This window comes from Arvicola amphibius, chromosome 12 (genome assembly GCF_903992535.2).
Source record: "Arvicola amphibius chromosome 12, mArvAmp1.2, whole genome shotgun sequence".
Classification (NCBI taxonomy): domain Eukaryota; kingdom Metazoa; phylum Chordata; class Mammalia; order Rodentia; family Cricetidae; genus Arvicola; species Arvicola amphibius.
This window is the reverse complement of record NC_052058.2, coordinates 66238559-66261575: the sequence shown is the minus strand read 5'-3', so window position 1 is coordinate 66261575 and position 23017 is coordinate 66238559. Positions and strand designations below refer to the sequence as shown.

Sequence of the window (23017 nt, the reverse complement as noted above, 5' to 3'; positions counted from 1 at the left end):
AGAGTGCTAAGCAATCACTGCTACCAATGATCTATACCTAGTCCTGAAGAATAGTAAATTTGATACCACTATTTCAAGAAAGTCAAATGTATGTTTTTAGGTTTCTCTAGAGAATTTAGGAAGATGGGATGAGATAAAGAAATAAAAATGTTTATAGCCTGAAATTTCTAAGAAATATAGTTTTAAAAGTACGGCCAGGTTTAGAGGCCCCAAATTTAAAAGGGTTCTATTATGGGAGGTCATAAAATCCAACATTCACTTTTTAATACTGCTGGCCTTAAAAATGGCTGCCAAGGTCTTCTCTGTCAATGTAATTTGAAGGATGAAGGATTTGTTCTACATGCTCAAAAGTACAGTCCCCACCAAAGACTTTTAGTTTGATCAAATTCTGGGTAAAGTAGATGAGACCAGAAGGGGAAATATTTAATAAGGGTGTGAAGAGTCTGAAATTAGGCCTGCCTTTCCATTCAGCCAGGAGAACTCAGACTCACTTCTCCTACATGCAGAAGCAGATGGCAGAACTTCATTACTGGGACTGGTAAATGGGCGAGTGCATCCTGTACCTGTTCCTAACGACACAAGGATCAGAACCTTTGCTCTGAATGTCTACCAGTGGGAAGCCAGGTCATGACAGTGACACTCGGGACTCTAGGGCAGCAACTTAAATTTAGCAATAAAACTTTGGCTTAAAGTTAAAACGAAAGAGGAAAAGTACAAACTGGTACAAACTGTTTCCTGGAAAAGGTATGTGGGCTTGACCCTCCCAAATACCATCTCCCCTCTGTTCCTCCTGCCTCCCTTTATAGGAGTAGCATCATTCATTTATGGTTAAGTTTCATAAATAATGAGAAGACCATATGTAATGAATACATCATATTCCCCGCCCACCCAAAACCCTCCCCAAATGAGAAAACCCACATCAAATTAAAAAGTAGCTTTGTGGAGGAGGGTGCTGCTCCAAGCTGCACTTTCCCTGCAAGTGCTGCCAGTGGCTCTATGCTGGCTAGGAAGGAAGGGAAAAAACTCTCCACAGAAACTGACAGAAAATTTAAAAATCAGTGTCCGGTTTCAAACAGTCAAAACCGGGCTAGGCGGAAGCTGAGTTATGTCCATGCCGTCCATCAGAGGCCTCCTTCCAATGCCTGTTCTTCATCCTGATGGGCATCTGTGTCTTTGTGATTGTAAACAATCCATAAGATATTAGGTTTTTGTTCCTTAAAACATCCTCTGATTGGCAAAATGAAGTTTTTGTTTTAAAAATAGAAAATGAAGATTAAACCAGAAGAAAAGAAAAGAAACACAGTGAGCTTGCTCGAGTCCATAGGACCCGATCTGAAGAGCCCGGGAACGTGTTCTGTTTTCTCCTGTTCTCAGCTGGAAAAAGGTGCTGGAGGTTGCGTTGGTCAAGGGAAGAATTGTAGAGTAGGAAACCAAGGATGTTAATCGAGACTTCAGAGAATTCAAGTGTTAGCTTCGTCGTCTGTATCTTCTATCAATACCTTAGTGTCTCGAGTCTTGGATCTAGGGTAGAGGAAATAAACATGTAACTGATCTCATACAGTGCTCATCCTAAACAGGAACTATCTACTGCAGAAGGTGGACAAGCAGGAACAACAGTGGGTTATGTTTAAACATCAGAGTAGCTCTCAAAAACAAAGACGGGAGTTTGAGTACCGACTATCCAATATAATGCAGGTGCCTCAGTTAAACGGTTACCACTGCTGATTGCCAATTGGCAAAAAATGATCGGTTTCTTAAGGACTCTGTGCAGAGATTCTTGTACTGTGAGAAATGGAATTAAGTAACATGAAAATGTCCTGCAACTCTTCGCCCCAAGTGTGAAGGTAGTGTCTGTGAAAGGAGTCGGTTGCTCCCATGTGGCAGATGGGAAGCTGACATTCAGAAGGCTGATGATGTGCCACAGCTGCTTGAATCATAGCGTCAGAACTCAGACTCAGGTCTCACCCTAGGTTCCCCACACTTTCTGTACCATAAACCTCCACCTCTGGTTGCCATCTAGTTTCCCGGTAAACACCTGAAGTGAATATAATAGTGAATATAATCTGGGGCCGAAGAGCCCATTTCTGAAACAGAAAGTGTGTTTAGACTGCCCTCTGCTGGTAGCTCTGAAACCTTCACAGCAAGGAGCTCTAGCCCACCAATGTTTTCTTCAGCTCTGAGGCCCCTCTCTTACCTACTCAATCCCAGTCTGCCAAAGCCTTCCTTAGCCGAAGGCTGGCTGATTCGATGCTCTTATGGCTGACTTCCCTGTTGACTTCTGCTACTTTGCTCTTCCTTCTGCCCAAGACTCAGCTTCCTGCTTCCTTCCTTCTCTACCCTTTCCAATCTCTAGCTAAAGCTCAGGACTTAGTCTACTTTCCCGTGCTCAGCGGGCTACAGCACCTTCTGCTCATGTCCTTCATGTTCCTTCTAGTCCAATGTTAAGATCCCAATCCAGGTCTTTACTGCCCCAACTTCCTACCACATTGTGTAGTATCATTAAAATCTCCTTTCACATCACTCCTCGGAAAGAACACGCCTCTTTCTTGTCTACAAGATTAAGCTTGCAGTTTTCAGTCTGGCTATTTGTTTGTTTCTTCTTCTTCTTCTTCTTTTTTTTTTTGAGTCAGGTCTAGTCTTGAGCTTGCTATGTAGCCAAGGATAAGCATGAACTGATCCTCCTGCTTCCACTGTCTTGAATGCCTGGCCAGTCTTTGACAGTTCAAGTGAGTGCACCCAATTATATTTTCTCACTTCAGTTCTGGACACATGCTTTTCCTTTCTCCCCTTCATTTCCACTCACAGTATTATCTAAACACTCCCTATCTTTAGAAAACTGCTCAGCTTCAGTCTCTTTTATTCCAGTCTGCTATCTGTTCTCTCTAAATTTTATTACCCAGGACACATTCCAGAAGTTGATCATATGGAGTGGCTGGTTACTACTACTGTCTGGAGAGGAAGCATGGCCGAGTATCAGCAACTTCATCTGGTTCAGTCTAGGGCTTGTTAGCTAATGTTACGTGATGTTAAAGACCAAAGAAGCACTCTACTCAGAAGTGGTGGCTATACATACTGGGATGCGAGGCGAGGCCGGCGCAGGGATATGCTCTGGTTGTACTTCCATGACCGATTCTTCTGGCGGTTTCGCACCCCATCTTCCTGGTCCATCATCTGCTCAAGGAGTGTCTGATCATCTGCATTCAGGGGGGCCACAGAGATGTCCCGCACGGCACGAAATTCACCACAGTTATTCAGATGCTCGTTCTCCAGGCGGAAGAAGTTCCATACAAATCGCCTAAGCAAAATAGGGTGGATGCATTCAAGTGAAGACCTGAGAATATTCCCTCCTGTAAACATTCAGGAGACTCAAGTTCCTACTCACTGAGAACAAAACAACGACTACAGGCGAGAGTATTAAAATCAGAGGGCTGGGGAGATGATGATTCAGCTAGTGAAGCACTTGTCTCACCAGCACGAGAACATGACTGTGGGAACCCAGAACCCATGCAACAAGCCAGGACGGTAATGCACATTCAGAACTCCAGCAAGGGCAAGATGGGAAGCAGAGACAGGTGAATCTGTACTGGACCAGAAGAGCCAGCCAAGCCTACTTGGTGAAGTTCCAGGTTGATGAGAGACCTGTCTCAAACAAAAGGTAGAATGGGAACATGGATTCTGAGAAGCTGAGTGAGGACAGGGCTTTCCTGGGAGACAGAAGATAAGGTACAGAGGAGCGAAGGCAAGACTCACAACAGCATAACCTGGGAGCTCCGACTCTAGACGACTGTCTACGTTCTAATCGTGGCTCCACCACTACTAGCTATAAAGATGATGGATGAGTTTCTCTGCCTATGCTTCTCTGTCACCAGGAAATGGTGTAACACTGAAATGTCACCCTGGCTATGCAGGCCAAGGGACAGTGACAGAAGTAGAATTGGTACTGCAGAGTACTTGCTCTATAATTATTACAGATCATTTAAAAATGGATTAGGTTGAGGGTCAGTGAGAATGCTCAGCAGGTAAAGGTGCTTGAGGACAAGCCTGCTAAACTGAGTTTGATGCTGGACTTCCGCAAGGCAGCAGGAGAGAACTGACTACTGAGTTTCACTAAGCCCTCTACACTCACAGTAAGAACGGCATATTTAGGCTTATACTCACATGCATACGCATAAGTAGTTTTTAAAAGTGGCCCAATTCCCGTGTTGGGAACAAATACAAGGGTTGAAAGGAAGAACAGAGAGAAATGAGAGCAGAGACAGTCAAGTGCAGGGAGTAGTTACTATGGAGGGTTTGGGCCTCACATACAGATGTTTAGGGAAATGAAGAGGGGGTGATGGTCCAGAGGGGTCAGTGGCACCCACAAATGAGCACACTCTGTCCAAAGCCCTCATTTGCCTTTCAGGGCTAGCTTTGTTTCTAATCCTATGTTATTTATCAGCTATGTTTGTCCTTCCTGGCTCGCAAGAACACCACACACCTTTCTAAAAGTGTCTTTTTATCTTCTCTTTTGTGCAAGCTATCTTCATGGATGAAGAGTCAAAGGGAGGGAGGCCTTCACTTTTCTCCAGCACATTTAAGACATGCTTTTTGACTTTCACTGTTACTGTTGAGGAGTTACCTGTCAGTCTAACTGCCACTTATTTCTCTACGGTTACTTAAAAATAAAGTAAATGTAGGCCAGTAAGATGGCTCAGCAGGTGCCTGCTGCCAACCAAAGGATTTGAGTGCTGTCACTGGGCTGCAAATGAAGGAGAGAGCCAATTTCTATAAGCTGTCCTCTGACCTCCACATGTGCATGATAACATACAAGCATCCACACACATATACATATGTACACAAGATAATTATAAATATGTAATTCAAAACAAGCGTATCACATACACCTCAAAGTTTGCATGTTAGTATATAGCTTGGCTAGTATACAAAAATACACTGCATATCTGATATCTGGAAGTATAAAATATATTACTACCCTGAATGTCGCCTCTAGGGCTCTCTACCAACACTTAGAGAGCTTATGTGCTACTCTTATTTAGCTCTGTAACCTCCCTGTAATTGATTCTGCATACTGAATGTGACAGGCAGCAGGATTTATTTTCTATATACAGTCAGCTGACTCATGTTTTATTTATTTATTTTAAAAAATTTCTTATTTTATTTTAAAATACTTTGATTCCTTTTTATCTTTAAGTTCTTTTATTCTTATATTCTTTTTTAAATTTATTTTTATTTTAAATGCATTGGTGTTTTGCCATGGGTGTTGGGTCCCCAGTATTGGAGTTACAGACAGGTGTGAGTTGCCATGTGGGTACTGGAATTGAACCCAGGTCCTCCTAAAGAGCAGTCAGTGCTCTTAGCCACTGGAGCCATCTCTCCAGCCCCCAGCCCCTCCACGCATGTGTGATGTCCTCTCTTCACTGTTAGGCAGCTACATTTATCAGCAGGTGGTGTCATGATAATGGATCTGTCTCTAGATGCCCCACTCTGTTCCAGGGGAGCCTCTTGTCTAACCTCTTACTAACACGGTGCACAGCCTTGTTCTCTCTGTATGATCAGTCTTCAACTTAGAACATTACTCTAGCCTTGTTCTTTTTAGAATAGTCTTGGTTATTCTTTGTGTTCCTATATAAATTACAAAACTATCAGGCATGTTTGGCATATAGGTGTAATCCCAGCACTTGGGAGGGAGGCAGCAGGGAATTGGAAGCCAGCCTGGGTAACTTAGTGATACTCCATCTGAAAAACACACACACACACACACACACACACACACACACACACACACACACACACGCATGCACACACTTGCGTCACTATAGAATTGGCTTGTCAACTTTCACCCATACACCAATCTCTCATTAGATTGACTTCTGGGTGTTTTAATGTACCTGGCATTATTAAAGGACATGGATTAAGTTCTTTAGAATCCTCCTCATTTTACTACCCACTCTTGCAGCATTATGACGGTAAACATAACTGTCGACAGCAGACATCATTCTGGCCACATTGTGTTTATGTGCTTTATGATCTTACATTGTTTTTCTATTTTTTTCCAGGAACAAGTATCAATTTTTAAGTTGCTGAAATTTTTGTTTGGTTTTAAAATAGGCTTTGGCTATGTTGCCCAGCCTGACCTCCAACAGTCTTCCTGCCACACGCCTTTAATCCCAGTACTTGGGAGGCAGAGGCAGGCAGGTCTCTGTGAGTTCGAGGCCAGTTTGGTCTACAGAGTGAGTTTCAGGACAGGCTCCAAAGCTACACAGAGAGACTGTCTCAAAAAACAAACAAACAAACAAACAACAACAACAAAACAACCAAAAAGACAAAAACAAACCCCCAAACAAATAAACAAACCAAAACCAACAACAAAAAGCTACAACTATAAATAACATACTCCTTTGCTCAACCAGGTATTGTTAAAAACGGCCGTTCCCACATGTCACAGGCTCCTCCCTCTTATTCTCTTATTGAGTTAAATGACATGAATTAACTTTTGAACATGTGATAGTCTGAATAAGAATGGCCCCCCCATAGGTTCATATATTTGACTTCTTGGTCCGTAATTGGTGGACCTGTTTAAGAAGAATTAGGAGGAATGGCCTTGTAGAGAAGGTACGTCACCAGGGATAGGCTTTGAGGTTTTCCAAGCCTATGGGCAGAACCAGTCTTAATTTCTCTGCTCACTGCTTGCAGATCAAGATATAGCTCTTGTTACTGCTTTTACACCATGCCTTCCTGCTGCCATGCCTCCTGTCAGGCTAATCACATACTGACCCTCTGAAACAAAGCTCCAATTGAATGCTTCCTCTTATCAGTTGCATTGGCCATGGTATCTGGTATCTCTTCACAGTAACAGAAGAGTAACTAAGACCAATATTAAACCTTAATTCACAGAATAATCCTAAATTTTGAAGTATTAACCTTTTTAGATGCTACTGAACTCAATGGCTAATGCTGTGTTCAGGTTTTCTGCAACTATGCTGCAAGGCAACCGTGAGGCACAGGGTTACTCTAGGAATATCTTTGGAGGTTCAGATGACTGTCATGCTGGCCTCATAGTCCTTATTTGTCCCTTTCTTTCGAAGTGTTTTGTAAAAAACAAAAATTTTGACTTCAACTATAAGAAAAAATTTCCGGGTCTGGAGTTTTCTTCATGAAAAATATTTTGATATTGATTTAAATGTTGATGTTTTTGAAAGATACAGATTTCTCAGATTTTCTATTTTCTTATCGATTATGGTATTTTGAGGAATTTGACTATCTCATTTAATGGCACTTACATCTCTTTAAAAACCTTCAGAACTTCCCTCCTGTTCAGAGATGGGACGCAGAGCATTGCGCACTCTGGTCAAACTCTGCCTCTTAACTACATCCTAGCCTTCTTTAGGGTTTCTCCTGGATGTGACCTTCCTCCCCTTTTCTCTGGATTAGTCTATGTAAGCACTTCATCAATTATTATTCTTTTAAAAATTCTGTTTTTAATATTCTCCACTGCACATCTGTTTTCTATCCTGATAATTTCTAGTCTATATGTTTCTTTCTTTTAGGTTTGATTTGAAGCTTTAATTTTTTTCTAATTTCTTAAGCTTTCTACTTTTCTGATACATTTATTTTTTTTTTCCCCCGTGGCTTTTTAGTTTCATTTTCATTTTTTTGCTATCACTTTCGATTTCAGTCTATTAAAATATCTTAACATTTTGTTACAATTTTAACTTTGTCTCCAGGGCATTAGACATCACAATGGTTTGAATCTGAAATGTCCCCAAAGGCACATGTGCTGAGTCTTTCCAGTATTACTTTGAAGGCTGTGGAACATGTAGGAGGTGGGGCTCGGGCCAGAGAAGACCACTGGGATCTCTGAAATTTACACTTGCCCCTAGTTCTGACCTCCACCTTCTGGTTCCTGGTCCACTGTGATGGACAAGTCTTCGGCACATGCTACGTCACCATGCCTTGTCATGCCACCCCTGCCATAAACTCAGGTTTCTCTGAAACTGTCCTTTCCACGCTGTGCCTGTTGGTTCTCTTTCACAATCAACAGTGACAGCACAAACATGTTTTGGTTCATTTCTAAACAATTGCCATTTTTAAACCTATCATTTTGTGATTTTTAATAATAATAATAATTATTATTTTTGAGACAGAGTCTCATATGTATCTCTGGCTGGTCTAGAACTCTATATACAAACTAGGCTGGCCCTAAACTCACAAGAATATACTTGTTTCTGCCTCCTGAGTGCTTGGATTAAAGGCGTGCACTACTCCATGCCCAAACAAAGTTTTTATTACATCTTATTGTCTTCTTTGTTTTTGTTTGGGCATAAAGGCCATAGCTCACACGTAGAGGTCAAGATGGAGGTCAAGGACAACATTCTTCTACTATTTGGGTCCCAGAACTGAACTCAGATCATTAAACATGGTAGTAGTAAGTACCTTACCTGCTGAGTCAGCTTGCTGGCCCAGTACTGGGCATCTTTTAAAAGAATCCTTAATAGATTGTTCAGTAGTTTGCTTACCGGAAAACCTCAAGGGGGGCAAAGACAGTAGCAATGATGTCCCCAACATGAGGCTGAAAAGTCGTAGCAGTGATAGAGATTTGGATAGTCCAAGCAAAGCGCAGTATCACATCTTCTATGATGGCACAGTAGTAATAAGCCTAAGAAATACAAGCAAATAGATTATATTTCTCACCACTCTTCTTACAAAGTACCCCTACATCAGCTCTTGAGACTCACAGCTAGCCCACTAACAGATAAATGGGAAACATTACATAGGTTTTAGTTTCCCTAAATAGTGCAATATTTAAAATGATGATGTAGTACTGAGTTTCAGAAATCAGTTAACAAATACAGTTAACGTCCACACTGTACACGAGCCTCTCTTGTAAATTAAATGAGACCCCTGATCAACTGAGACTGTGTTCTAGGAGAGAAGCATGGTAAGACGATGACTAAGTCACTAGTACTAAAGGATATCAGCAAATTTATTAACTGTACAATTTGTACTTAAAATTTCAATTTTTTTTATCCCATATATAATACAAGTTTTGTCCTGTTTTTTTTTTTAGTTGATAAATCAAATGATAAATATTTCACAAACATGGCTGAAAATAAGAGATAGTATTCAACTAATCCAGTTTAACTACCCAAAAGTCTTAAAAATACAAACTGCCAATAGATCCCAAAACTCATGGATTTTTTTATTACTAAGCAAAATTCACACTTCAAAATGTATTTAAAGGTTGTGTCATTTTGGTAACTAGAACTGCTATGTAGTAAGCTGTATTAATTTACTTTACTTTAAAAAGTATTGCTCTTTTCTTTGCTGGCATGTGTGTATGTGTACTGTGCCTCCGGAAACCACAAGAGGAACTGGAGGTACAGGTGGTTGAGAGTGGCCATGGGTGTTGGGAACTGAACGTAGGCCCTCTCCAAGATCAGTAAGTGTTCTTATGCCCTGTGCCACCTCTCCAGGCCTGCTTAATTTTTAACAAAGCATGAGTCACCATCAGAGGGCTATTAACAGGAACTGACAATCAATGCCTGTACTTCTCTTCTATTCCCCAGAGACAGTCATTTGTAACTATCCATTCCATTTGCCCTCCATAATTTTAAATAATGTGTTTAATGTTTTGACTAGTCAGTTTTAGACATTATCCACTAACTGATTGGTTTTTTTTTTTTTTTTTTTTTTTTTTTGTTTTTTGAGACAGGGTTTCTCTGTGGCTTTGGAGCCAGCTCTTTGGAACTAGCTCTTGTAGACCAGGCTGGCCTCGAACTCACAGAGATCCACCTGCCTCTGCCTCCTGAGTGCTGGGATTAAAGGCGTGCGCCACCACCGTCTGGCTAACTGATTAGTTTTTAAATTAAAATTTTAAGCAAGCTTACAATAAGCAATAAGCTTCATTAGGGTATTTTCAGTCTTTAATAGTATTCACCCCTGCCCCATCTCTTTGCCCCATTTCCCCTTCCCCTCAACAATAGCTCCACTTTTATTTTCATGTCACATGTGCGCCATCATTTCCATCTCCCTCCTCCCTTAAGGTCTTTTTTTTTTAACCTTTTCACGGTCCCCTTTCCAGTTTCATAAAACACCCCCCACAATATAGGTTCCCCACATGTGAGAAAGCAGGTAGAATTCTTATGAAGACTGTGACAAGATTTTTGTTTTGTTTTGTTTTTTGTTTTCCGAGACAGGGTTTCTCTGTAGTTTTGGAGCCTGTCCTGGAACTAGCTCTGTAGATCAGGCTGGCCTCGAACTCAGAGATTAAAGGCGTGCGAAACCAATGCCCAGCCTGTGACAGGATTTTATAATGAAGGTTCACTGGACTTCACAAATAGTTTCCTCACTTTTTCCTTATAAATTTGCAACTATAATTTAAGAAAATTTATACTTTATTTTTTATGGCATTAAAATATATAATAAACTAAATGAAAAATTCTACTCACTAATTTCATTACAAAGAAAACAGTAGCCGGGCGGTGGTGGCGCACGCCTTTAATCCCAGCACTCGGGAGGCAGAGGCAGGCGGATCTCTGTGAGTTCGAGACCAGCCTGGTCTACAAGAGCTAGCTCCAGGACAGGCTCTAAAGCTGCAGAGAAACCCTGTCTCAAAAAACCAAAAAAAAAAAAAAAAAAAAAAAAAAACCAAAAAACCCAGTAAATCAGAACTCATTTAAATAGAAAACAGCCTAACATTTATGTAAAGATACAATGAACTGAAGCAATCAGCGTAAGTAACAAATATGTGCAGAGTTCACCAAACACCATATGCAGTAATAAAACACACATGTGGTGAACATAAAAGTAGCTTTAACTGAATTCATGACTATTCCGATTACTGGTCCTCTTTTCTTTTTTAAAATGGCATTAGGGATTAATCTGTATATTGCTCCTGCTAGTGCTTTACCAGCATGCTACTGCCTGGCCCCAACCTGTTCATTTTCCTTTTAATTAAGAAATATAAAAAATGTTTAATGCCTTAGTCACAGCCTTCTCTACTCCATACTATACAATCACATTCTTTTCAAAATACAGATTTGATGTAATGGCAACATTTGGGTATTGAATTATATGTTATCCATAATAGAACTTTAGGCCTGAGAATATATCAAGAGCTAATGTAAGCCGGGCGGTGGTGGCGCAAGCCTTTAATCCCAGCACTCGGGAGGCAGAGGCAGGCGGATCTCTGAGTTCGAGGCCAGCCTGGTCTACAAGAGCTAGTTCCAGGACAGGCTCTAGAAACTACAGGGAAACCCTGTCTCGAAAAACCAAAAAAAAAAAAAGAGCTAATGTCGTCTACACCCCTTCAGTCTGGCTGACTAAACAGCTTAGTTAGTAATACAGCTGGGATTGTAATACACATACCCACATTCCCAACTCATTGTTCAATTTTTTCAAGGTCTAATCATGGTATATAGCTTTACCAAAGCATCTGTATGAAGACAATTTTTATTTGAAATTCAGCTTCTCATTCCCTTTATTCTAATATGCCGGTAAAACACTAAAATGATTCCTATAAAACTCTACTTTTTTCCCAGTTGGGCTGGCACTAACAAGTATTCATTGCATAGACAAAAGGATCTGAGCACTTTGGCAGTCCTTTCCCCATGGGTGTTCATAAAGTTGCCTTTTCAGTATGCAGCTACTCATTCGGTGCACACCAAGTCTACAAAAATTATTCTGAGCAGTGAGGAACATGAACACCCAAGCACCAGATACATTAAGAAAATAGAGGTTTTTCAGAGAAAGTTGCCCTCTCCACTAGTTAGGGCATAGCACTGCGATTTGCTTATCTGCTTACATTCCCACAGCATCTACCACATGGCAAACATGATAAGTTTTTTTGTGGACTGGGTTGGTATCTTGGACATTTTTTTTTTTTGAGACCGGCTTTCTCTGTGTAACCATCTTAGCTGTCTTGAAACTCATCTGTAGGCCAGGTTTGGCTTGAACTCACAGAGATCCACCTGCCTCTGTCTCCCAAGTGCTGGGATTAAAAGTGTGGACCGCCCAATTGGATAATTATTTTTTTAAAATCATTTTTAGGTTAATGTAATTAGAACTTTGAGTCGATATTGCTGTATGATCTAACTACTGATATAGCTAAGTTTTTTTTAAAAAACTCTTTCCCTTAAGTGTGAACATTCCATACATACCTTTTGAGGGTATACGATTTCTTCCCGGAGAAAAGTGTTTTCTCCCGCGTTCTTATCAAAGAGACCCCAGTCCATCTTGAGATCCCAAATGAGGGTATAGCAGGAGCTGATGACACAGAAGACAACCCACAGGTAAAAGAACACCTCAGTGTCTGAGTGCCGTCGTTCTGCAGAAAGAGAAAGAGAAGCAAAAAGGACAAGATAAAGTGACTAAACTGAACCAAAAAATAGATGCTTTATAGTGTCCCATAAGAGAAACCCAACTTTATAATAAGAGAAACCCAACTTTTAAAACAAACATCCTTAGCAGAAGTATTGCCTAACAAAGGTTAGTAATAAATATGACTTCTCTGAGGTCCAAAATTATACAAATGTTTATTAAGGAGTAAGGATCTATAATGAATCTATAACATCTCAATGTACTCTTTGGATTTTATAAACATGTCATTTAAACTTCTGCCATTAGGTGGCAGCTTAGGGTAAAAGATAAAAAAAATCTTGGGTTGTTTTTGATGTTAGAGCATTTCCTTCACACACTTTGATCTCGTCAATCTTACTGTGAAGACAATCAGGCAATTCCAGAAAAAAAAAAATGCCCCAGAACCCAACAGACCGATGAGGTATTCGCCTTTTACGTTTATGAGAATGAGTTTCCCTCAAGCCACAGAACTCGATTAGTTTTGCTTCTTTCACAGGGACATTACTAATATAAAGGTCCAATCCATCTTTATACTGATAAACAGTACTTTCGGTTTTATTCTGAGAACACCATAAAGCACATTAAAACAGAATAAAATAATTTGTAAACATAGTTAATAAATTTGATCATTTTTGGTCTTAAGAACCTCGTTTGCTCTCTGAAATTCTCCTTCAGTAACTCCAGAGTTCCCATGATGCTCTCCAGTTTCAAGACACTGAGAGATAACAATCTGGTACAGAACTGTCAGGAGAAAGAATGGTGCCTGTGATCTAGTTTCAAAAATCCTTTAAGGTTTAGCCAGTTTCTCAGACTCTCATGGACTCTCCACAATTTGTCCTACTAAAATAAACTACTAAAATAAACAAGTATTTATTAATCACTTTAAAGTTAGTAATGTGCTGAATACATTATGATCCAAAGGTAATTAACAATCTACTGAGTGACAGACATTTGCTACAAGAGTAAACTTGAGTTCAAATGAAGTACAAAGAACTGAAAAAACATCAAGGAGAATGGGAGTTTCCCACAGAAGGAAACAAGCATCAGTAGCATTTGTGATATTTCTAGAAAGTGAAATAAACAGTATTGCAAAAGTCAGGTGGATGAAGTGAGGTCATTTAAGGCTCAAGACACTCCCCACTTCCCTCCACCCCCCACCGAGACAGGGTTTCTCTGTGTTATTGTCCTAGCTGTCCTGAAATTGCTCTTGTAGACCAGGTTGGCCTCGAACTCACAGAGATCGTCTGCCTCTGCTTCCCAAGTGCTGGGATTAAAGGCGTGCGCCACCACTGCCCAGTTGAAGACACCTTTGAAAAGAGAGTGTGCTATGCTTAAAAAATTACATCTAGGGCAGGGGACACAGAGCATAAGACAGTTTGTAACAACCTGAAATGACATTGGAAAAGATATGTAGGACTTGACTGCAGAATGTCTTCCTGGGCCTTAGGATCAGCTCTGTATTTTAGAAAACTAAATGCTTAGACATTTACTAACACCAGAATTGCATAGTTAGAAAAAAAAATCTGATACCTTAAAGGTCCAGAATTAGTATCTATCAGCTCATGAGATACATATTGTTTGCTGAAACAATCATTATTAAACATAAAGTCACATAGACATAATTAGCAATATTAAAGTAATAGATACTTGGGATTCATCACTTCTTCAAGGTGCTAAGCCTTGTTCTTTTCTACCCTTCCGAGGTTGTATACATTCTGTCTGCGTGATGAAAACACTGTACATCTTTTCTCAACTCTACATTCAACATTAGGAGCCTAAATTGGGTCTGACAGAAAAATTTACATCATGGAAATCAACAAACACTAAAACCAGTGTCCCCAATCTTTACTCACCAAGAGCTAGCTGGTTTAGTGAATAAACACAAACCAGTATATCCCTTGTTTAGCTTCTTTTAGACAGTCAGGAGGAAGGAATGGCAAGTGATTCTGATTGATCCATCCAAAAAAAGAGCAGAAAAGTTCTGCTTGGACAGAAACTAATTTTCAGGTTTAACTTATAGTCATAAAAGTTCTCTTCTTCAAAAGCATACTGATCTGAATATTTACATTAGAACACTGAATAGGAATTTTAAGTGTCTAACACATTATTAATTATCTAGGTATATTTGGATCTGTTCAGTTGTCAGGTAACTAGTATTAGTTATCTGCTTCATGAATGCATTAAAACATGCTCAAAATTCATCTATCAAGGTTTCCAAAAAGTAAAGCAAATTCAGGAATGGAATGAAACCCACTCTTCATATTTCAAAAACAAGATAAACACAGAGATTAAAAGATAAACAACTTGTAAATAAATGTAATAGTAACTTATCAAATAAAATGTTTATGATAAGCCTTATACTCTACAAATATTACTTCAACTTTTTCAATAATAATCTATTAATTAGTTTGCTAGTGAGGATTTGCACACAGACTAACAGGTAGGTCACAAATTGGTGTTTATCAAGTGAGTATAGATAGGTACTACCGAGTATTTTACTGAAAGCTGATGCTCTTTATTAATTACTGAAGAAATAATCAAATATACATCATTGTCAAAGGAAAAGGAATTAACAGTGAAACAAAACACACTGTACTAATTTTCCTGCATTTTTATATTTTGTTTTATCTTCATAGTACAATTCTTAAACTGGTACAATGGTTCAGGTACCTCCTTCTTTCTAAGTCCAATTATTCTATGGGGTTTCTATGAGACACACATGGTGATTTTACTGACCTTTAAAATAAACAAATATTCTTATATAAGATTTCAAAATAAATGATATTTTACTTCATAGACTTCAATGATGAACAGGTACTAAATTTTGGTCTCGTTTTTGATCTTTAACATATCCCAAATAAAAAATGCTTCTCCCTTAAATCTTCCTCCTTCATTGATATTCAGGGACACACTGGACAGGTGTTATCACTTTAGGCAAGCAATTACACCATATTCTCTCTTGGCTTACACTGGTAGTCCACTTTAATAATAGCGAGAATCAGAAAATCAAGTCATTGCTATTCTACCAGGAGTCTCTCTCTTACTCATCTGCCACATTAGAAGCAGAATATATGGAATAAATTTGTGGAAATGACATTTATTGAATTTAAAATAAAAATAAATTGTGTAAGAGTTGCATACCCACAGCCATGAGAGGAATGAAAAGTGAAGGAAGAGTCAGAGGAAGTGATAGGCAGAAACCACATCACACAGCACTCCTCTCTGTCAGGAAGGTGCTTCAGAGTGAAGGAAAGGAGTAGTCTCTCACCCAGAGAGAGTCCTGCTCTGTTAATCACCACTTTTTACACTAAAACTAAATAAAAAATGAAATAGAGAGGGCACTGTTTTCAAAGTTCAAACCTTGGAGTAAACTGAATTATGCTTGAACTTAGCATGTAATATTCTGCATTTATTCCTATAGCCTCCAAACCAAATCACTGAATTATGAGATTAATATCATGCTCTCAGAAAAATTCAGAAATCTGAATAAATACACAGATAATCTGCAACACATAGCGTAAAAGCCATATGCACTCAGAAAAAAATTATAGTTTGCATTTTGACTAGTTATATGCTTCATGATAGTCTCATGACAGGGAGCAGCAGTGGGCACAGCTCCAACAGTCATGAGTTCATAACTTCAAGCAGCTGGTCCTTCACACTGCACAAGCTATGATGTGTGGTTGGTTAAGTGTCCTGAATATATTTTGATTTACAATATTCTCAGTGCACACAGGTTTACAGGACACAACCCCACTACAGGAGAATCAGTACATAGTCACTGGTCATTACTGTGTTTTAGTTAGCATCTAAGACTGCACATAATACCCCTTAGGTGATGACCATCTTTAAATTGAAGCAAGCAAAACAGCTATTTTTATTTTCATTTACAGTTAAAGATTCTAAAGTTCAGAGAGAAAGGAAGTAGAAAAATAACTGGTTTTGAAATTAAAAGATCTGGGTTGGAATATAGACTCTATCACTTCCCAACCTTCTGGTTACAGAAGATAAATACTCTTAACATGATCGAGACAAAAATACAACTAACTAGGCCCAAGAATAAAAGAGGAAAAGAAAAATAGCAACCCTATTCAAGAAACTATTTTTTGGTTTTTCAAGACAGGGTCTCGCTGTGTAACCCTGGTGTTCTAGAACTCACTTTGTAGACCAGGCTGGCTTAGAATCACAGAGATGCACCTACTTCTGCCTCCCATGTGCTGGGATTAAAGGCGTGTGTACCACCACCGTGCAGCTCAAGAAACTTTTGTACCACACAGCGTGCTTTCCTGAGAGCCTCTCATATTCAAAGTGAAAGGGAAGTTCTAGCAGCTATGGAGTACCATGAAAATATTTCTAAGATGATGTAGAAAAATGACTTAAACACTATCTATAGAACCTAAAGGACTATATCTGAGGTAGAGTGATGCTCAGCAAGTGTAAGACCTGGATTCAACCTTCACAACAAAACAAAGTGCAGCCAGGGAGTGGTGGCACACACCTTTAATCCTAGGACTCAGGAGGCAGAGGCAGGTAGATCTCTGAGTTCTAGACAAGCCAGGGCCATACATGAGATTCTGTTTCAAAAAAGCCACCCCCGTATAAACCCTAACCCAAAACAACTATACATATATTATTTCAAATTATTTTTGTATATAAAATGATGATTACTGCAATGACAAAGATGATTATTCCAGATGAGGGAACTCATTCTAGCTTTATTTCTGTATTATTTGACAATTATAGTGTTTGCTTCAATGTATATATGCATGTGTCACATTCATGAAGTTTATAAATTTCTTTAAAAGTAGAAGGGAAGAAAGTAGACAAAGAAAAATAGATGTCAGCATGACGATATTTATAAATGATGTATTGGTTTATAATATTAAATCACATAGGAATTTCTTTATTCAACAAAGGGCTGTAACTTACATTATTTGTTATATGGATATAGCACCGAAGATTAACTTCTAAGGAGAAGTGTGTTCTTTGGTACATTCTACAGAGAGAATGTGGCCTGGGTAACCTATTCTGGAGAATTAGGGATGTGCTGAAGAACAAGTAAAGGCTACATTTAAAAGAGGAGAGTTGGTGCAGGTAAAACCAATTTGTAAGCACAACCAGAGACCTGTGCATGGAGGAAGAATGCGGCTTTTGGGAGAGGCAACAGCTAGGAAAAGCTTCATGAAGAAGTTGCTCCTTGAACTGACTCTTAAAGGGACTTAGCTGAACAGTTTATGGGTGCAGAGAGAACTATTTCCAGTGAGCGGAAACCATTCATCCAACATATGAGCATCTGCTGAATGTGAACCAGATATCATCCTAGATGCTAGGTACCTAGCAGTGAATCTTATTTTTACTAAAGGGCAGACAAATTTCCTGCCTCATCGAGTCTTGCTGTCTAGTGGGGAGATGATTATCACATGCGTGGATGAACGAGAAGATTGTGGACAGTGAAAGAGCCACGAGGGAGACAGAACAGGGTGACACAGCAGATGGGAGGAGCTCCTTCAGACAGTATTCAAGCAGTGTCCAGGCAGAGAAGGTCTGAGATGAGAAGGGGCAGCTACATGAAAAACTCAAAGACATTACAGATACAATGCTACAATTTCTAGACACCATGTTAGAGAAAGTGAAAAGAAACACATTAACTTAAATAATACATCTTATTTAATTCATCACATGCAAAATATTTTAGTCATTAAAATTGAGATATCTTATATTCCTTTTTATATTAAGCCCCCAACATCTAGTTTGTATTTTATACCTATGGAATATTTTAATTTAGAGTAGACACATTTTGGGTGTTTTATAAAGCTTAGTGCCTACCATATGTAATCCCAAGTTTGAACCCAATGCCAAAGACAGAAGGAAGAGAGAGGAGGGAGGAACGAAGGAAAGAAAAAGAATGAGAAAGAAAAAGAATAGGACAGAAAGAAGAGAGACAGAAAAACGGAAAGAGGGAACGATAAAAATAGAGAGAAAAGAAAAGATAGTTGAGGCAACTTCAAGTGCATTATCAGATGCATACAGCTGGTAGGCAAACAGTCGAGACGTAAGCTACATCCCCTGTTCTACTTCTACAAACTGGTAGTACTGGGATTGAACCCTGTGCGTGCTAGGCACTCTACCAAGAGCAACAGCCCTAGTCCCCAAGTATGCTGTGATTGTTACTCAACACTGCTGACTGAAAGGAATGAGATAGTGTGGAGAAGCAGACTACTATTCTAAACAAAGAAACAGCAATAATGTTAGATGGCTTGGTGTGGTATAGGAAGTTGCTTGGGGATGAAGGTCTCCTGAGCATAGGCTGAAGGAAAGACCCAGCAATGATGGAGTTTATAGGACAGAGACAAGGATGACTTCCACAGTCAGACAAGACAGGAAGTGAAAGCACATCACGGAAAAAAAGACACCTTGTCTTCTGAGACTGGAAAAAAAGACTGCAAAGAATTTCAGTTTTAGAGAAACAAACATAAAAAGGAGTTGATAGAAAATGATTCCTATCAATTCTCAAAGTGGAAGACAACAGCAAAAGGGCCTAGCAGAGTAAAAAGGAACACGCTGGACTGGAACTTAAAAAAATACTTGCGAATTTAAAAACTCCCACCAAGTCAGGCATGTGTACATGCCCACAATCCCAGCACTTGGAAGACTGGGGCCAGCCTAAACCACACAGAGAGCCTCTCTGTCTCCCAAAGAAAAAGTCTTCAGGATGGTTTTCCTGGGAAAAAAAATCTACCACATATTTAAAGACTACACATTTTGCACAATTTCTTCCAAAAAGGAGAAAATACCTTTCTATTGATTTTATGAAGCCAGTTTCACTCTAAGAACAGAATCAAGAGCAGTATGAGAAAAGGAAAATAGGCCAGGTGGTGGTGGCGCACACCTTTAACCCCAGCACTTGGGAGACATTAGTAGGCAGATAGATCTCTGTAAGTCTGGGGGCAGCCTTGTCTACAGAGTGAGTTCCAGGACACCCAGAACTATGTAAGAACCCTGTAAGTACCCTGGTTTTTTTTTGTTTTTTGTTTTGGTTAAAGCGTAACAACCAGTTCTCTGGATATGAAATGAAACTGTATCTTTATGTTAAACAGATATGATAAAATAAAGATACTTGTGCAAGTGAAAATATTTTCTACCTTAACTGTATTAACATCCTAATTACAATGCTGGAAAAAACTGTGTAAAGAGTACAACATATACAAAATTATACAGATACATTTTAAAATAATGATGAATATATATTTATATTAATATTAATATTATCTATGTATATGTGTATCTGTCACATGTTGTGGATGCCTGTGGAGGTCAGAAGAGGGAACTGGTTTCCTGGAGTTGGACTTAAAGCCAAAACCAAACTCTGGTACTCTGAAAGAGTAGTAAGTGTTCCTAGCTGCCAAGCCACCTCTCAAGCTGCAATAAATATATATTTCAAACTTGAATGCAAACCTATAGTTTTCTTGTAAAAAGTTTAGGTATTTTTAAAACCTTTGAAAGTAAAAATCCCAAACCATGATGATGTGGAATTCCCCTCTGTATGCTATGAATAAGTTTTATTACCATTAGTTAATAAAGAAGCTATTTTGGGCCTATGGCAGGGCAGAATAAAGCCAGGCAGGAAATCCAGAGTTATAGAGAGAAAGTAGGCGGAGTTAAGGAAATGCCACGTAGCTGCCAAAGGAGAAAGATGCTGCAATTGCAATTTTACCCGGTAAGCCACAGCCTTGTGGAGTTATACAGAATAATAGAAATGGGTTCATTTAGGATGTAAGAGTTAGTTCAAAAGAAGCCTAAGCTATTGGTCAAGCAGTGTTGTAATTAATATAGTTTCTGTGTGATTATTTCGGGTCTGAGTGGCCGTAAAATGAACAGTCTACACCATGGTATTATTTACAATCCCTCAAAAAAAAAATCCTCCATTTATAAAATATCTATGCATAAGTATAAAGCAAAAATTATAAAATGCCAATAAAAGAAATAAAAGAATATCTAAATTAGTATAGTGTGTTCGTAGACAAGATACCAATTCTTAAACTTATAAGCAGGTTCAACGTAACTCTAAAATTAATAACAAAAGGCAAAGGAATTAAAATAGGCAAGACAATCTAAAAAAAGAATAGTAAGGTAAGGTATCAGTCTACCAAATTTTGAGATTTAATATGCAGTTCCAGGAATGAAGACTGTGTGATACTGGCAACAAGAAAACACTAAAGAGAATTCAGGAAAGGACCCCCACAAAAATACCTAATTGTTTCTGACAGCGATATGAAAGCAGACATTCAATAGAACAGAGACAGCTGTTTTCAACAACACAGTGCTACTAAAGCAGGATAACCATAGGTCAAATATAAACTTTGACTGATTTGTAACTTATACATAAATATTAAGTCAAAATAGACCATGGGCTTACCTGTAAAACATAAAAATAGGATGAGAAAGATGTAAGACTGAGGGCTCCCAACAGCCCTGGTGGGCAGAAGCCAGCCTCAGGCCCTCCTGGTGGGTGCCACTATGATGAACAGGTAAGTGGTAGACAATGGGACAGAAAGAGAAGCGGAACAGTTCATGTGCTATGGAGAGAAGCAGAACTGAAGACTCAACAGTGGTAAGGAACAGGCTGCTATGGGTGGCCTACACTGTTACCTGGGGCCATGTCTAGGTTAGTGCAGGGTCTATGCTGACGTCCATGGCCCCTGTTACCATTGAAGGTCATATGGATGCGTGTGGTCTGGGCTGCCACTGATGCCACGTTGATGTCCAAGGGCCATGCTGCTACTGAGGTCATATTAATCTGAGTGACCTGTGCTGCCACCAGACACCATGACGTCTGGTCCAGAGCTGCAGCTGAGGGTCATGTCTTGGTTCATGCAGCTGGGGTCTGCATTAATGTCTGTGGCCTGTTTTACCACTGGGAGTTATGGGACAGCTGGCCCAGGTGGCCTGGAAACTAGAGAATTGGTCCTGCCCCTCTCTCACTGACTGCCTCAGCTGAACTGGCCCCAGTGGCATAGGCACACAAGAGCTGGCCCAAACTTTTGACTGCCATGGGCCAACTGGCCACCCCACTTGCTGGCTGCTGCAATAAGAGAGTTGGTCCCATTGGGTGTGTGTGTGGGGGGGGGGGGCTGGCCCCACCTCTTACCATGTGTATGAGAGATCTGGCTTGGACCATAGCAAGAGGGATAGGGGGTGGTCCCAGCGAGCAGCACAGACTGAACTCTGCTACCACCTAGGCACATATCCATGGTTTTGAGTTGGTCCATCCCAACATCTACCCCATCTATGACTTGCTGGAGCACATGAAGGGGACTGGTCCTGTGGAACTACAGCAGCAGGATGTCCATGACTCAGAGCAAAAGCAGGATATCTGAGAGGGGTTTTGGTAAGTGTCCAGTATTGATGGTGTACCAGAAGCCTTAAACCAGACCAATGACTCATTGCAATGAACATTTGCTAGTAAAGCTAACTGGACAAAAAGGCATATTGTAAGAAATACCACAGCTCCCAATGACACTACAACAAACAAATATGTGATGGAGAGGTGGGAAAGATGGAGAAGCGAAGTGGTTTTGCTTCTGTTTTAATTATTTTTATTTTTGAAATTTTCTTTTTCAGGGACAGCTACAAGAGTTGAGGACAGACATGGAAAGGCTGGGAAATGAGTTTAGTATTGGGGTGTATAATGTGAAATTCCCAAGGAGTCAATAAAAAATTATGTTAATAATAAAAAGACTGAGATAAAAGAAGAAAAACCTAGACTTAGGTAAAGAGTTGTCAGTCTTAAAAAAAAAAAACATGGTCCATACAAGAAAATGTTGATGAACTGATGAACTAAACCCTGCCCTGAAAAAGGCCATGTTAAGAGAATAAAAAGCTGTAGATGGCAAAACTTATTTTAAACACTATCTGATGACTTCTATTAAAGTATATAAAGAACTCAACAAATTCAAAAGTAATAGCAAATTCAACCAAAGATGGGTAAAAGGTATACATTAGTACCTCATCAAAAAAGACATAAATTCCAAATGAAATGTCTAAATTCCAAATCCACATTTCACAAAGTGGCATACTTGCAAACAGCTCCACAAGAATAGCAGACAGGAAGCTGAAGGGACCACTGATCTACTGAAGTCCTCCACAAGTGTGTTAAAAACAAAACACACACCTTTCTGGGACTGGCTCAGTCATTAAGAGCACTGTCTGCTCTTCCAAGGGAACCAGGTTCAATTCCCAGTACCCACGTGGTGACTCACATCTATAACTCCAGTTCCAGGAGGTTCCATACCCTCTCTGACCTCCAAGGACATCAGGCTCACATATGGTGCACAGATATACATGCAAGCAAAACATTCACATACATAAAATATTTTTTAAAAAACCTTTACATTTTACATGTGTTTTCTATATACTTTATCACACCATGAAGAGATCAGTCAATTATAGTCAAATACAGAATTCTTACACAAAAGTTAAAGCTTACAGGTAAACTTGAGAGGCAGAAACTGATGTTTTGAATTTATGAATCTACAATCCAGATCAGTGTCTTTTTCAGGGTAACACAGTCAAGAACTGAATAAATTAAGCCAGTCCTCCTCTGTCTAAACTCCCAAGTCTACATGCTAGCTCTTTACACACACGAGCGCTTGTCACAGAA

The 23017-nt window shown here is 39.5% G+C and overlaps 1 protein-coding gene across 1 annotated transcript in view; it reads right to left on the bottom strand.

Moving 5' to 3' along the window:
• Positions 1 to 905: 905 nt before the first annotated feature.
• Xpr1 (xenotropic and polytropic retrovirus receptor 1) overlaps positions 906 to 23017 on the bottom strand; it is a 148858-nt gene continuing 126746 nt past the window's right edge. The window contains exons 12-15 of the mRNA XM_038349545.1: positions 12159 to 12325; positions 8517 to 8656; positions 3074 to 3295; positions 906 to 1521 (exon numbers count right to left, since the gene is read on the bottom strand). Coding sequence (XP_038205473.1) covers positions 1461 to 1521; positions 3074 to 3295; positions 8517 to 8656; positions 12159 to 12325 — 590 coding nt within the window. The 3' untranslated portion in view covers positions 906 to 1460. The remainder of the gene's footprint in view (positions 1522 to 3073; positions 3296 to 8516; positions 8657 to 12158; positions 12326 to 23017) is intronic.